The following is a 17,413-nucleotide window of genomic DNA, read 5'->3' on the forward strand; positions in this document are numbered from 1 at the left end:
TCGATAACATCCTATTTAGAATCTTTCCATAGAAGATTTTTCTTGTATTACAAATGTGATTCTCTTGCTCAGATCTGTAGTGATCCAACACTAAAGACACAGGCCGCAAGGTTTCAGGACCTGTGAAGCGCTAATATTACAGCAATCAGTGTGAACCAAAAAAAGAAAAAAAAAAGTCAATCAGACAAAAAGGCCTGCGGACAAGTGCATAACAGGTTGCCATAAAGATAAACCGATAACAATGTGGTTGATGATAAGAATGTCGAACACGATGTCTCGTTTGACGGTACTTCCTCGGGCGGAATGTCCGGTTCTTCCACTTCCGTTCTCTGTCAAAGTCGACGAGTGGTCGTTAGCAGCCGCTGGAACGAGGGGCACTTTCCCTACCCACCTCCGGGAAATCAATCCCGACGCTCAAGCTCTCCTTGAAAACCCTGTTAAATAGTCTCGCTTTCATCGCCATTTTCGCCCTGCCCTCCTCGTCCCGTCAGTCTCTTTCTTCTTGCTTGCTTCTTTGTAGAAGTTGAGACTGGTCTCGCTTGTTTTTTCATTGCTATTTCGTCTGTTTACTTGGGCACAAGTGAATGAACTGGGCACTCCCAAAGTGCCCGAGACTGCATTAATTATTTGTTTGTTGTGTTGCTTGATCTGTCCCACTTCTCGAATTGTGCCCAAGTATTCTTTAATCTTAGCTAAAGCAGGCCCCTTTAAGGAAAGTTTCCATTTTTAAAGGACATCTGAGCTGAGCTTGCTCTTCCGGCACTTTCTTGATTTGGGATAGAGGGCTTCCGCATTTGTTAGAGAGCTAAAGCTCTCATGGAGACAAGTAAAGGCGTGTTGGGGAAGAATGAGACGGACGAAGTGATTGTGATGATCTCGAGCAGCGAGTATCTAAGCAGAGGCTCATCTCCAAGACCCAATATTGAGCTCACAGAGCTTGATAACCTTCAGTCTAGGGTGCAAAATTCCAACTTGACAAGCCCTTCCGCTCAGGGACTCACCCAATCTAGCCCATCTCCTACTAAGCCTCCAAGAATCCCCACCAGGAAGTCCCTTTTGAGGTCTTCCTATTCGAAGCCGAAATCAAGATTAGCAGAACCATCATATCCTGGTGATACTGATTTAGTTGAAGGGAAAACCCAAGTGAAGAGTTCTCAGTCTCCCTACAGGAATTCACCTAGAGTGGGTTCACCTTATAATGCTGCAAGTTCTGGTGCCAATAAAGACAATGTGAAGTCTGTGCCGATCACGCCTCGGATGCCATTGATCGCGTCCCCCGTTCCAGAGGAGGAAGATGATGAGGAGGTGTACAAGACTGCAAACTTGAAGATCCAACAAATGTCTGGTAAGAAGTTTCCTAAGGTAATTTTGGTTGAGTGGGTTGCATTTGTGTGCATCATGGGACTTCTGATCACAAGTTTAACTGTTCACAAGCTGCGAGATACTTGTATTTGGGGATTGAGATTGTGGAGATGGTGTCTGCTGGTGTTGGTGATTTTTTGTGGTAGGCTAGTGACTGAGTGGTTGATCAATATAGTGGTCTGCTTGATTGAAAGGGAATTTGTCACGCCCCGAACCCTACGGACACGCAACATCCCGCTATGGTCATTATGATGCGACGTCCCAGGACTCGTCGCCGACCCTTCATTTTATCTTTTAATTACGCATGCGGAAACGAACACAACAATCCCCGGACAACAACAAATAGGGATAGTCAGGAAAACAAATCACAACAGCCAAACAACATTATTTTAATTTCCACTTGATTAACCCCTGGGAATATTCTTACAAGCCCATTTCGGGCGTTGCCACAAAAAGCCAGCAAAAAGATATCAGGCTGGGGTCAGTCTACTCCACCAACAGGTCGAACTCCAAAAACCAGCTTTCAAACGACCTGAACCACACTGGGTGCGTCGACATGCTAAGGGCCTGAAAAAGGGGTTAACAACAACAAATGAGACGAAAGTCTCAATAAGTTAACGGCCTAAGCCCCGCTTAGGAGGCCTACTCGCACGGGGTCCCTAAGCAGGTAACACAGCACCAACAATACATTATTAAACAACCACAGGCATCCTTACCTCGCCTTGGTACACTCGTTGATAAAATGCATATGTCACATACTCGAAGCATTTAAAGAGATTTTCCATGCATTAATGCATCACAGTCGCGCGTGTCTCGATTATAAGGTAAAACCCACTTGGGCACGTCCCATACCATGCCTGGCAGTTTCTACCCCATAATCAAGCACTATGCATCACACGTATTCCAATTATTACGCCTCTGGGGCCACCACACATCAAGCGATACGCAGCAAGATGGCGGTCTACGGTAAAAACCGGGCTCCGTCCCGCCCCGTCGGGCACGGCTACGTCAAACGATCTACAGTAAGACGGCATTCCAATACGGCAACATCAAACGATCTACAGTAAGATGGTATCCCGTAAGGAGCATCGAGTCCGGCCTCGGGCCGCGACAAGGCATCCGGGGTATCGGCACTCCAGATAATCCCCAAGCATCCGATAAATCGGGCATCGTCAAGCGATACACAGCAAGACGGGTCCAACGTGTGACCACACGAGCACACGAGCACACAAGCATTCCGGCAAATTATTATCTTCTCAATTAGCCCATGCATACATGAATCGTGCTCTCCTCGATGTCATACAATAATACCAAGTGGCCACACATGCCAACAGTCAATCAATTCTTGCAATCTTCGATTTCAAACACGAATATCAACCACAAAGTATCACTAACATTACTTGGCATAACAGGATAAAATAATTTAATTCCAAAAGTCTCATAAATTTTCCACAGAAACTTTCGATCAAACAATTTGCCATAAAATCAATTTAATACGACAATACGCGGCAAAATCGCCAACATTCAAGCTAGAAATCATAATTTGAAATTATAAATTTTCCGAAATAACAATAAATTAAATTCGGAATTAATTAATTACTAATATCCGAAAATAATTTAATTTTCCAAAATGTCAAAATATTTCCTCGAATCGAAATCATTCAAATCATTTCCTAAATACGCCAACTTATACGGCGAAAACCAACATTGGTATCACAATTTGACGCTAGAAATTTTCCGAAAATAATAACATTTAATTTTCGGAAATTAATTATTTAATAATAAAATAATAATATTTAATTCGAAATTAATTTATTAACTAATAAAATAATATTTAAATTCCGAAAATAATAACATTTCATATAATAATCAATAACAATAAACTAATCAATAACTTATACCCTAAACACAATTAATTAACCACTAACCCACAATTAACACAAACTAAACATAAATTAAACTACCCTAAGCAAGTTTAACGCCCTAAACACGGAATTAGGGGTTAACTTACTCGGCTAACGTTGGCGACGACGCGAGGACGACGGCGGCGGCGAGGGCGGTCCGCAGTGTCCTCGGGTTGCTCCGGCTCGGGCTCGGCGACCGGCGGACGGGCGACGAACAAGCGCGGCGAAGGGAGCGGCTGCTGTGGCTGGCTGTCCGGTGCGGCTTGGAGGCTGAGTCAAGCAAAAATGGAGGTTGGCGGTGGTGGTCTCAGCAGCCGGGACAGCGGCAGCGAGCGGCGAGGGCGGGCGTGGGCGGACCGGCGAGAGGCGCTTCTCGCACGCGGCTTGGGCGAACCGACGACGGGAGGTTCCGGGCGGCCAGGGGTGGTGCCGCACGGCCAGGGGGAGAGCTGGGACGGGGGTGGTTCACGGAGGGGAGGAGTGGCGCTCGGTGGTGGCTGGTCCGGCGAGGACAAGCCGGCGGTGAGCAGCAGAAAAGAAGAAGCCAGGCGGAAGAAGAAGACCAGCGAAGGAGAAGAAGAAAAGAAGAAAAGGAAAGAAGAAAAAGAAAAAGAAAAAGAAAAAAGAAGAAAGGGGAAATGATGGGGCTGGTGGGGTAGGTGGTGTCAGGCGCATGAGGGGGGGACCGGCGTGGAAAGAGAGAGAGAGGAAAAGTCAAATCGCAATAATCGCAATCTAACGGTCACGATTCAAATCCAAAAACGATCTAACGGTCCCCGAAAAAACCTAATTAATAATATAGGATTTGGCCAAAGGATATTAATAAAAACACACCGCAAAAGAGGTCTACCGGTCTAAATCCGCACCCGGTCAAAAACTCACTTTCCACATATCCCGTGCAATATCGAGATGAGCCAAAATAATATCGACACCGTCCAACTAAATTCGTCTTGGAACTCTGAGAAATTCGACACCAAAGTTTGGGCTCTAAATAACGGCTAAATTCGATCGAGTGCGATTCTAGCGAAATCTCAATTTTAAAAACAATAACCGGGAGTGATCAGTTCCCGGGCGAGATTTTACTATAAGCACACTGACGAATTACACGTTTTATAAATCCCAAAAATGGGTCGAAATTCGGAATGTCACATAATTTTTGCTCAAAAAGAAGGTTCTGTACTTTGTGTATGGATTGAAAAAGGGTGTGCAGGCATTTATCTGGTTAGGTTTGGTTCTTTTAGCTTGGGCCTTATTACTAAATCATGGAGTCAAGCGATCAAGGCCCACGAAAAAGATTCTGAATTACGTTACAAAGGCTCTTGCTTCTTGTCTTATTGGAGCTGCCATATGGTTGATCAAGACCCTGTTGATAAAGTTACTATCTTCTTCATTCCGATGCACGAGGTTCTTCGATCGCATCCAAGAGTCGCTTTTTCACCAGTACATTGTCAGGACCCTTTCAGGCCCGCCACTGATGGAGATGGCCGAAAATGTTGGTAGATCGAGAAGTAGTGGCCAACTCAGTTTTATGAAATACAATAAAGAGGGAGCTAAGAATCAAGAGGAGGTGATTGATGTTGAGAAGTTACATAAGATAAAGCAAGATAAAGTTTCTGCTTGGACTATGAAAGGGTTGATTAATGTCATTAGCGTGTCGGGGCTGTCAACTCTTGCTGAGAGCCTTGAACAAAGTGATGACGAGGAGGCAAAGCAACAAGATAGGGAGATCACTAACGAATGGGAGGCCAGGGCTGCTGCTTATCAGATATTCAGGAATGTAGCGAAGCCCGGGAGCAAGTGAGAAGACCTAATGTCTGACTATTTCTTGTGTTATAGACGGACTTTTGTTCGAATCTGTTTCTGATTCCTGTATTATGCTTTTACTAGGTTCATTGAAGAGGAGGATCTTTTGCGCTTCATGAAGAAGGAAGATGTTGACAATGTAATCCCGTTGTTTCCAGAAGCAGTGGAAACTAGGAAGATCAGGAGATCATCTTTGAAGAATTGGCTGGTAAGAACATGCTAAGGATTTAAGGTTGCATTTCAATTCTAGCTCGTAGCCCTCTAGAATGTTTTCCCATTTCTGAAAATCTCCATTTTACTATCACGACCATCCCCATATTCTCCTCTCAGTCCAGTGGTTTATTAATGGCTTTCACTTCGCTTGGAGCAATTTTTGTCATATGCTACTTCATTAGGAAACTCATGAATGAGTATTGTGCAATTAGTTACCCGGTGTGATTCACTGAATGATTTCCCATTATTCCATGCTTCTCAATTGGAATCTCTGACCATTTCTGTTATGAAGTTCGTAACAAAAGATTTGGGTCTTTTGGAGTTAAAAAATTTGCAAGATTTTTTACCTATTTGAGTTGGTGAGATCCTAAGAGCGTACTCAGACCATGCATCTGAGGCCCAGAGCTTGATTTTTGTACTAGGATGCACATGAAACTATACTCTAACCAAAAGTATTCATTCAGACTTGGATGAAGGGTACGTACTTCCCTAGGTCCACGAGTTTACCAAAGAGGAATGAGCCATTGAGTGCTTCATCCTTGGGAAGGTTCTCGGACATCAAAACAGACAATTTAAGATTTTTGACACAGGCCATTGAGATGATTATTTAACTTGTGGAGCTGACAATGTAATTTTCCATTGCAGGTAAATGTGTACCTTGAACGTAAATCTCTTGCACTCTCCTTAAACGACACGAAAACAGCCATAGACGAGCTGAATAACCTTGCTTCAGCGGTTTTGCTTATTGTGATCATCATTATCTGGTTACTTTTGATGGGATTTATTGTTGGGATTTTGGAACCAAAATCCCATAGAATTGAATGAGAAGTGTGTGGGTGAAAGTGTCCCACATAGGGTAGAAGAGAGATGGGAGATGGGTTCAAATAGTTGAGCCTCACAAATGGGTTTGGGCCCCAAGGGGTACCCCACTTTTGTGGAAGAGAGAGGACCTACGTCAACCTAGGTCGGTCCACCTCCCGCGCGCGCGCCGCCGCCGTCCGGCCGGTTCGGTTCCGGGTCCACTCTCTATCGGTTTTGTTTAGAATTTATTTATTTATTTTTGGACAAATAAACATGTATGTTCGTGAGGTTCGGTTCGCCCGAACAGAAAACCGAAGCCCTTCTCGCGACTGTTCATGAACCGAACCTTCGCTACTATTCACGAAAACTCGCGACTCTTCATTTTTCGTCACTTGAATAAGACCGAACAGTTTAGTTCGGAATATAAATATCACTTCGTGGCATTCATTTTTTCCCGACGCACTCTACGCATATTCACTTCATCATTGTCATTTGGTGCGATTGTTCTGCAAAATTGCGTTCGTTGGAGTCCTCCGAATACGTACCGCTTCGGAGGAACGAGATCCGTTCTATCCTGGGAGACGATTGTCCAATATCCTCGGGTACTGATTGAGGGGTCAAATTCGTCTTAAGGACACGACGTTAATTCGTTGGGCTCGGATCAACATTCTGCTTATTTGGTTGTACTGCTTTCAAGTTAGTTTTTCCTAACGTTTGATTTTAAGTTCTGATATACGAACTTAGCCGACTACAATCTTAAGACGAATTTTGCTTCGGTTCTGTTCGTATATTCTTATGCGTTGTTCGTATCAAATATCATATTGCCGTTTCTTTAATTCGAACTTTTGTATAGTTCGTATGTTCCTTGTCATATCATATAGAATACAATTCTATTTGCACATTCTGTTCGTTAACGAATTTTTCGAATATTGTTCATATTAGAAATTTTCAATTCTGTTCGTGAATATGGTATGTGTTTATATTTCAGAAATGGCTTCGGCTTCGACTTCGGTTAATCCTGTTCCGAATCACGGAGAAAAGCCAGAAAAGTTCAATGGTACGGATTTCAAGAGATGGCAACAAAAGATGTTGTTCTATCTCACGACCTTGAACTTGGCTAGATTCCTCAATGAGGATGGTCCTAAATTGGACGTTGGAGAGACAAATAAAGAAAAGCTTCTTCTTTGTGGATGCATGGAATCATTCGACTTCCCGTGTCGCAACTATGTCCTCAACGGTCTGGACAATACTCTCTATAACGTATATAGTCCGCTAAAAACGGCTAAAGAGTTATGGGATAGTCTGGACAAGAAATACAAAACCGAAGATGCCGGATTGAAGAAATTCATTGTCGGTAAATTTCTGGACTTCAAGATGGTTGATTCAAAGACCGTCTTAAGTCAGGTTCAAGAGCTTCAAGTGATTATGCATGATATTCATCTTGAAGGAATGACTCTAAGTGAGACATTTCAAGTGGCTGCATTCATTGAAAAATTGCCACCATCCTGGAGAGATTTCAAGAATTATCTCAAACACAAGAGAAAGGAGTTGTCACTTGAAGACTTGATTGTTCGGTTGAGGATAGAGGAAGACAATAGAAATTCCGAAAAGAAAGTTGGCAGCAATTTGGCGGTCTCAAGGGTCAATGTTGTTGAAGAAGGATCAAAACCCAACAAGAAGAGAAAAATGACTAGCAAGTCTGGAGAGGGATTCACCCAAGGCCTGAAGAAGTTCGTTGGCAAGTGCTTCAACTGTGGCAAGTCTGGACATCGAGCCAAAGACTGCAGAGCCAAGAAAAGACAGAAAACTCAGGCTAATGTGGTGGAAGAAATTTCCAATGGTGTTGATGATATCAATCTAACTGCCATGATATCCGAGTGTAATATGGTGGGAAATCCCAAGGAGTGGTGGATTGATACCGGAGCAACTCGTCATATTTGCGCCAATAAATCAATGTTCTCATCTTACATGCCTATGGAAGGTGATGAAAAACTCTACATGGGTAATTCATCGACCTCTAAGGTTGAAGGTGTTGGAAAGGTTGCTCTAAAGATGACATCTGGGAAAGTTGTGACACTAAATAATGTGCTACATGTGCCAGACATACGCAAGAATTTAGTGTCCGGATCTCTTCTTAGCAAGAATGGCTTCAAGTTGGTTTTTGTATCCGATAAGTTTGTACTCTCCAAGAATGAGATGTATGTAGGAAAGGGTTACCTCAGTGATGGTCTTTTCAAGTTAAATGTAATGACTGTTGTACCCAATGATGTTATGAATAAAGCTGTTTCTGCTTATGTGCTTGAGTCTCCTAATTTATGGCATGATAGATTAGGACACGTTAACTATAAGTCGATAAAGAAATTAATGAACATGGGATTATTGCCAAAATTCGAATGTTCTAGTGAGAAATGCCAAGTGTGTGTTGAATCTAAATTTTCTAAGCCTCCTTTTCATTCTGTAGACAATAGAGTCTCAGAACCTTTAGATTTAATACACACAGATATATGCGATATGAAATCAATACCGTCAAGAGGTGGTAATAAGTATTTTATCACATTTATAGATGACTGCTCGAGGTATTGTTATGTTTATTTGCTTAGTAGCGAAGATGAGGCTGTGAATGCTTTTAGAATTTATAAGTCCGAAGTTGAAACTCAGTTGAATAAGAAAGTTAAAATGATAAGAAGTGACAGAGGAGGTGAATATGAATTTCCTTTTGAGGAAATTTGTACTGAGTTTGGTATCGTTCACTAAATGACTCCTCCTTATACGCCGCAATCTAATGGAGTGGCAGAAAGGAAAAACCGGTCTTTAAAGGAAACAATGAATGCATTGTTGAATAGTTCCGGTTTACCACGGGAATTTGTGGGGGAAGCTGTTTTGACGGCGAATTTTATTTTAAATAGAGTGCCCCACGGAAAAACACAACAAACTCCCTATGAGAAATGGAAAGGCGGAATGCCTAACTTGAATTATCTCAAAGTGTGGGGGTGTTTGGCTAAGGTTGCGGTTCCTAAGCCTAAAAAGGTTAAGATAGGACCAAAGATTGTTGACTGTGTTTTTATCGGATATGCTCAGAATAGCAATGCATATCGTTTTCTTGTTCACAAGTCGAGAGATCCCGGATATACATGTTAATACGATAATTGAATCAAGGGGCGCTTCGTTCTTTGAAAATATATTTCCGTATAACATAGTATATGAGCCAATTGATAATAATAAGAGGTCTCGAGATACTATATCTAGAAATGATCCAATTGAGGATGAACCTAGACGTAGTAAAAGACAAAGGACTTCCACGTCTTTTGGACCTGATTTCTTAACGTATCTGTTAGAGAATGAGCCTCGGACATTCAAAGAAGCTGTGACTTCGCCAGAAGCCCCGTTCTGGAAAGAAGCTATCAATAGTGAAGTTGAATCCATCTTGTCAAACCATACATGGGAATTGGTTGACCTTCCTCCTGGTAATAAACCACTACAATGTAAGTGGATTTTCAAGAGGAAAATAAAAGCGGATGGTGCTATTGATAAATATAAGGCTAGGCTTGTAGTAAAAGGATACAAGCAACGAGAAGGTCTTGATTATTTTGATACTTATTCACCTGTTACTAGAATTACATCCATAAGGATGCTAATTGCCATAGCAGCGGTGTATAAGCTTGAAATCCATCAAATGGATGTTAAGACGGCCTTCTTAAACGGGGATTTGGAAGAAGAAATATATTTGGAACAACCCGAAGGGTTCATTGTTCCAAGTCAAGAGAAGAAAGTATGTCGGCTTATCAAGTCACTCTATGGATTGAAACAAGCACCGAAATAATGGCATGCTAAATTCGACCAAGTCATGTTGTCGAATGGTTTCAAGATCAATGAGTGTGATAAATGTGTATATGTTAAGAACACTCATAATGGTTTTGCCATTTTGTGCTTATATGTAGATGACATGCTTATAATGGGCAGCGATAGTGAGGTTGTTAAGGCGACCAAACGCATGCTCACAAGTAAATTTGATATGAAAGATATGGGGGTTGCAGATGTTATTTTAGGAGTTAAAATCCATAAAACATATGGAGGATTAACTCTATCACAATCCCATTATATTGAGACGATTCTTGGAAAGTGTAAGAATCTAGATATTGTACCGGTAAAGACTCCTATAGATGTTAATTTACATCTTTCGAAGAATACTGGTGAAAGTAAGGCTCAAAATGAGTATGCTAGTATACTAGGCAGTTTAATGTATGTCATGAACTGTACTAGGCCGGACATAGCTTGTGCGGTTAGCAAGCTAAGTCGATTTACAGTTAGTCCAAATAAAAATCATTGGAAAGCAATGAAACGTTTATTGGGCTACTTAAAGCATACTCAAGATTATGCTTTGCATTACACAGAATATCCAGCGGTACTTGAAGGATACTGTGATGCAAATTGGATAACCGGCACTAAAGACACAAAATCGACAAGTGGATATGTATTCACACTTGGGGGAGCGGCAGTGTCTTGGAAATCATCCAAACAAACTTGTATTGCTAGATCCACTATGGAATCAGAATTTATTGCTTTGGATAAAGCCGGTGGAAGAAGCAGAGTGGCTTCGAAATTTCTTGGAAGATTTTCCTAATTGGCCTAAACCAGTGCCCGCTGTATGTATACATTGTGACAGTCAAGCGGCAATAGGAAGAGCAAGGAATGTCATGTATAACGGTAAGTCTCGACACATACGTCGAAGACATGACACAGTAAGACAACTTCTCTCTAGTGGAATTATCACCATTGACTATGTGAAGTCAAAAGATAATATTGCGGATCCATTGACAAAAGGCCTAACTGGAGAGATGGTTGCAAAAACATCAAGGGGAATGGGTTTAAGGCCTATAAACAAGTCATCATAGCGGAAACCCTACCTAGTTGATTTGGAGATCCCAAGATCTAGGTTCAAAGGGACAACTAAGTTACGAAGACGAGTGTAGAAATCTTGTTAAATTTTACTCATTCCCAGGATGAAGACAAGTACTAATATGTGAAGGTTAAGCAAAAGCTTTTAATGATTACGAATTGAGTATGTGATATACTATATGTTCGAAATCACCTATGTGAGTGTGAAGTGAGGGCCGCACGTGAGAATTGAAAAGGCCGAATTCTCTAAAACACTCATGAGACCAAAGCGGTGTTCATGGCCAAAACGAACACAACAAAGTGAGAACCAATTTTGTTCGAGAAGCTTGCTTGTGTGATTTCTATTGTCTAGGCTTACACCAAAGGTCGACAGTTCAAAGACATCAAGTCTCTTGATTGACTGAGTAAGTCCGATAGGTTTCACTAAGGAAAGTTCAAGGTCTCAGACTACTTATCCTGATGCAACGTTTTCTCATGGAATAATCGCACATTGCATCTCATGCATACACAAAGAGTCATGATATCTGAACTTCTCATTCATGTGGGGGATTGTTGGGATTTTGGAACCAAAATCCCATAGAATTGAATGAGAAGTGTGTGGGTGAAAGTGTCCCACATAGGGTAGAAGAGAGATGGGAGATGGGTTCAAATAGTTGAGCCTCACAAATGGGTTTGGGCCCCAAGGGGTACCCCACTTTTGTGGAAGAGAGAGGACCTACGTCAAGCTAGGTCGGTCCACCTCCCGCGCGCGCGCCGCCGTCCGTCCGGTCGGTTCCGGGTCCACTCTCTATCGGTTTTTATTTTTTTCGAACAGACACGTTGTTTAGAATTTATTTATTTATTTATTTATTTTTGGACAAATAAACATGTATGTTCGTGAGGTTCGGTTCGCCCGAACAGAAAACCGAAGCCCTTCTCGCGACTGTTCATGAACCGAACCGGTTCAAGCGAACCTTCGCTACTATTCACGAAAACTCGCGACTCTTCATTTTTCGTCACTTGAATAAGACCGAACAGTTTAGTTCGGAATATAAATATCACTTCGTGGCATTCATTTTTTCCCGACGCACTCTACGCATATTCACTTCATCGTTGTCATTTGGTGCGATTGTTCTGCAAAATTGCGTTCGTTGGAGTCCTCCGAATACGTACCGCTTCGGAGGAACGAGATCCGTTCTATCCTGGGAGACGATTGTCCAATATCCTCGGGTACTGATTGAAGGGCCAAATTCGTCTTAAGGACACAACGTTAATTCGTTGGGCTCGGATCAACATTCTGCTTATTTGGTTGTACTGCTTTCAGGTTAGTTTTTCCTAACGTTTGATTTTAATTTCTGATATACGAACTTAGCCGACTACATTTATGACGACAAAAGTACTCGTCTTCATATCATCTCAGCTTTTGCTTGTGGTGTTTATGTTCGGTAACACAGCCAAAACCGTTTTCGAGGCCATCATATTCGTATTTATAATGCATCCGTTTGATGTGGGTGACCGTTGTGTAATTGATGGAGTGCAGGTGACTTAGTAATCCTACAACTCTAAGAGACAATATTGTGTCGGGCAACATTTTGGCTGACGTTTTGATTCTTTTGCAGATGGTGGTTGAAGAGATGAATATATTGACTACACTCTTCTTGAGATATGACGGTGAAAAGATATTCTACCCAAATTCAGTTTTGGCAACTAAACCTATCAGCAATTTCTATAGGAGCCCAGAAATGAGCGACGTGGTGGAGTTCACTGTTGACTTCTCTGCTTCAGTCGAAAAGATTGGAGATCTAAAATCTAGAATTAAAACGTATGTCTTCTGCAGTCTCTGCATCTCAAATTTAGGCAGTATATTTTGCATGCATGATTAATTGTGTCGAGTATGATGAGATGTGGCATAAAACCTATTATGAATTGCGGATAATTCATTCATTATCAGTCTGGATGGTGTCCTTGTTTAGAATTCGGTGTAAGCATCGGGCTTTTGTGAAACCTATATGGAAATAGAGCAGCCCCTTTTTAATATGAAGAAAGGCACAGCTACACAATAGAAAAGGCGAAGTCATCGATATAAGTTGTTTCATATCAAGATATTTTCTAATATGCACGAGACATTAAATAGGCTTGCAATTTTAGTAATGCTTTTGCATCTTTTTTGTGATAAAGTTTATGCTTTTGAGTCTTCAAGATGTAGCTTATCAAAGTTCACAAAAAATAGTCGCGTCCCTATTTCTGTTTATAGAGAAGATAGATGGACATTAGAACTGTTGAATATGCTCTTCTATACGAATATTTGTGCATTCATTCGATTGAATGGCATTCATTGGGTCTAAATGTCAGGTACTTGGAAAGCAAGCCTAAACACTGGCATCCGGGTCATAATGTTGTGGTTAAGGAGATCGAGGATGTTAACAAGTTGAAGTTGGGCCTCTACGTTACTCACACGATCAATTTCCAAAACTACGGTGATAAGAACAGCCGCAGATCCGAGCTTGTGTTAGAACTCAAGAAAATCTTTGAAGAACTTGATAGTAAGTATCGTCTGCTCCCTCAAGAAGTTCAAATCAGCTATATCGGATCGGCAGCTACTAATGGACGGCTTTGACTCGTCCAGCAAGTTCCTAGTTTGCTGCAAGTAAGCGCCTACTTCTTTCTTCTCTTGATTAGCGTGTCACCCCGGATGTTTGTGTTCCTCGCTCGAAACTGGGACATCTAGACATTAACATCTATAATCTCAAAAATGCCGAGTGTGAAGTCACCGCACTTCTTGTGCTTGATCAGATTCGATCTTTCATAAGCTGTGCTTCTATATTTCTTTTCAATTCTTCTAAGGCGGTAAAACTTAGTGTCGTATTTCAGATTAGTCTTTCAGTGTATCATTAGCTTCGATTTGGTTAAAAGATTGTTAGTCCAGGAAAATGCTTAAGGCTTGATGATTAGTGAAGCATCAAGTACTTCACGATTTCCACTTCTTTCGGATGATTATCTTGACTGTGCTGTAAATTCGTTGAACAGCTTTGCGCTCATATTGTTGAACCGCAGATGTATTTGGTTGGTGCTGAACTCCATTAACCTATACTTAGAGCAGAATTTACTCCTTGTTCACCGGGAATGTTGAACAAGCGAGCCAGCTCTCCTCCTTTGGGCCAAAGAGCCCGAATTTCACTTTTCCAAGGTTTCTCGATTTACTGATAAATTGGCGATTCCCAGAATTTTTTCAATAATTGTCTCTTAATCCTTTAGAGTCCAATACCCTCAACTGGATTATAATTCGTGGTTAAAATCACTCAAATGCGTCATTCGCATAATTAGAACTATGGGCAGCTCTTAGGGATTTCGTACGTTTAACCCGTTGTTGATTCCAATTCAATCTATATTTAAGCCTTTTCAATTCATGGATGACCCTCGGTTGTCATGTAATCGATAGGGGTCAATTGCCCGTTTTGAAGTATACGATCATTAGGGATTGGTCTAGTGTCGTTTGGAATCAATACGATAATGTCGTGCGGAAACACCCGTAATCCGATTATATACTATTCTTTGAATCGAGCTCTAACCATTCTGGATCGACTTGAAATGGCTTATGAGGATCCCTCATCGATCCTTATGGTCAAATTGTCAATACATGATTGAGTTCTTTGGTCATGCGCATCGAAGTCCTAAATTGCCTTTCCTGTAGCTTGGAATACTCTCGAATAATTCTTGAATCGATTAAGAGTCTAATTCTAATAATTGCACATTGATGAATTAACCATTCATTATATCCGGAATATGGTCAAATTTAAGGATGTCACATTTTTTACGGTGATAATTTCAAATAAATAATGAACTTTTACAGCAAAAGAGCGACAAAACTCATCGTCGGGTGAGGGCGAGAGAGAGAGAGAGAGAGAGAGAGAGAGAGAGAGAGAGAGAGAGAGAGAGAGAGAGAGAGAGAGAGAGAGAGAGAGAGGGAAAGGGTGAGACCGCGAGAGGGAGAGGGTGAGATCACGAGAGACTAAGACCGAGATAGAGGGAGAAGAGTGCTACTTTTGAAGAACCCTTCTATGAAATTGCTTGTGAAGAAAAGGACTGAGAAAAAAACATAACATATATTTTCATGACAAGATAGGGAGAACTCACGGCTGTGAAAAGCCAGCAATTTGGCCTTGGGTTCCCGTCGCCTATGCCTAGGTCCAACGAGGTTGATTATGGGACCACGACAATCGGGCTTGGTCATCGGGACCCGAGCCTGGCCATATCCATTAGCCCGGACCCGAGCACGGACACTAAAGTCCTAGGCTCAAGCACGGGGGATCCAAGCATAGGCATTGAAGACCCAAGCCCAAGTGCCGGGGACCTAGGCACGACGTTTGTGGACTTAGGCTCGGGTGCCAAGGACTTGAGCCCAAGTGTTGGCGCCCCTGATACTAGGGTACTGGGGTCCCATGTTCGGCCTTTGTGGACCTGGGCCTTGGCATCGGGCCTCAGGCCTAGTGTCGATGGACCTGGGTTCGGGCATTGGCACTAGGGTCTTCCTGGGCCTAGTCTTGATGGATCTGGGTGCGGGCGTCGGGGACTCGGGCAAATACACTAGGGTCGCTCGTCTAGCCTTGGTGGACCTAGGCTCAAGCGCTGGAGACTCAGGAACGAGTGTTATAATTTACATGCCCAATTGCACAAAAATTTATTCAAACGCCAATATCTAGTCATATTTTGAAAAGTGATTTTCGATTTTTTAAAGAGGAAATCATTTTCTTTAATTTAAACATAAGTTTTTGCTAACTCATTTTCCTAAGCAATCCAAATGCCGGACAATGAGAAAAAAATTTCACGAAACAAATGAAGCCTAACTATATTAATGGAGTAAGAGTAGCTTGGTCAATGATTTAAAGAGCTTAGGTTTTTAGTTTATCTGTCATGTAAGTCTAAAAAACGTTCCAAACTTTGGTAGAGTTGGAATACTTATGTTTATTTGCTACATAGCCAACCTAAAGACGATTTTTTACCCAAAAAAAAAAACCTAAATACGATAAGGAAATAAAGTAATAAGAACATATCGGGTTTGGGATATTGGATTCCCTATCTATAAATCCCAAATCCATCTCAAACCTCACAAGGGTTTTGACAATTGATCCCAAACCCATATCGCTACACGAAATTCAAAACACGTTTACGTCCAATTAGGGTTTGGATGGATTGGGTATCCTGTCCTACCAGCTCCATTTCCCATCCCTAAATTTCGTGTGGATCATTAACTGGACATAAAAATGTTAGAAAATTGTCACGACTAACTTATAGATCTGATAGTCTAGAGTAGTCTAGTAGATTTAAAGACAAACTATTCTAAGCAAATCGGGTTTTCTGCCATCTAAGAGAATTACTAGTCACATCTGCCAAGCAAAGAGAAAACCCGAAAAACAAACCGAGGGAGAGAATTCAACTGTGTAAAAAGAGCCAATTCACTTAGAAGTCAGTCGACAGGCTGCGAATTTAAGCTCCTACGGAACAAAATGACTAACCTGCAGCTTGCACTAGAAGCTCAACTTGCACATTCCATGCCAAATGTCTACTCTCAAGACCAAGAAATGGTGAAACAAAGAATTTAAAGAAGCCCGATCCCTCGACACTTCTTTACTGTCATAACCACAATGCAACCGTCCCAAAAGGAGAAAAAAACTGCATCATTAAGCTCAAGAACCAAACTTGCAAAAACATCTCCATTACAAAGAACTCGCGAGACAGTGAAATCTACTGCCACAGCAAAATGTCTGACATCAAGCAATGCAATACCATATTCTTTATTTATTTTTCCCCGATAAAGTTCTAACTATAATACAGAGTAAGCGGATCAGAACCCTAACCCGGATCGCACTGCTGATAGAATTCCTCGACATCTGCAACAAGAAACCCAACAACAACAACAAGAAAACGTCAGCACCCGCAAATCTTGAATACCCAGAAAGTAAAACCACCAGACAGACCAAACCCAATTCTCAATTCGACCAATGTGAAATCACAAGAGAATATACCAACAAATACTCAACCAGAGAGAGAGAGAGAGACCAGTGGTTAGAGCTTTGATCATACCGGCTCGATGACCCTTGAAATCCCTGAAGAACTCCTCCACAGTCCGAGGATTGTACTGCCCTCCTCCTTCCATATCTCCCACGCCGCGCGCAAGAAGCTCTTTCTCCTCACGGAAGCACGAACGGGGAGAGCGCTGACTGCGACCCGAAACAGGGATTCGGATTTTTCGAAACCCAAAACCCAAGATTCGTGCGTCAAAGGACGAAAACGGAGGAACAGAGGCGGAGCGAACTGGGGACCGACATTCTTGGGCTGTGACGGAAGGAACAGAGGAATTTCAGAGAGCGAGAGAGATTGCGAGGGGGAGGTGTGTTTTGAAGAAGAGGAGGGAAGCGAGGGAGTGAAATTTTCTTGCTTGACCTGGCAGATTAGGG

General features: G+C 42.0%; 1 protein-coding gene across 1 annotated transcript; it reads left to right on the plus strand.

The window, feature by feature from the left end:
* Positions 1–244: 244 nt before the first annotated feature.
* LOC130138063 (mechanosensitive ion channel protein 10-like) lies at positions 245–13,889 on the plus strand. The gene is made up of 8 exons (XM_056311006.1): positions 245–486; positions 784–1,558; positions 4,418–5,063; positions 5,154–5,277; positions 5,928–6,061; positions 12,339–12,498; positions 12,578–12,780; positions 13,311–13,889. Exons 2-8 carry the CDS (start codon positions 817–819, stop codon positions 13,573–13,575), a joined length of 2,274 nt encoding a protein of 757 aa, XP_056166981.1. The 5' UTR covers positions 245–486; positions 784–816; the 3' UTR covers positions 13,576–13,889.
* Positions 13,890–17,413: the final 3,524 nt, after the last annotated feature.

The sequence above is a fragment of the Syzygium oleosum genome, unplaced genomic scaffold (assembly GCF_021117445.2).
Source record: "Syzygium oleosum isolate NSW1041296 unplaced genomic scaffold, Sole_v2.1 Sole_v2.04, whole genome shotgun sequence".
Taxonomy (NCBI): domain Eukaryota; kingdom Viridiplantae; phylum Streptophyta; class Magnoliopsida; order Myrtales; family Myrtaceae; genus Syzygium; species Syzygium oleosum.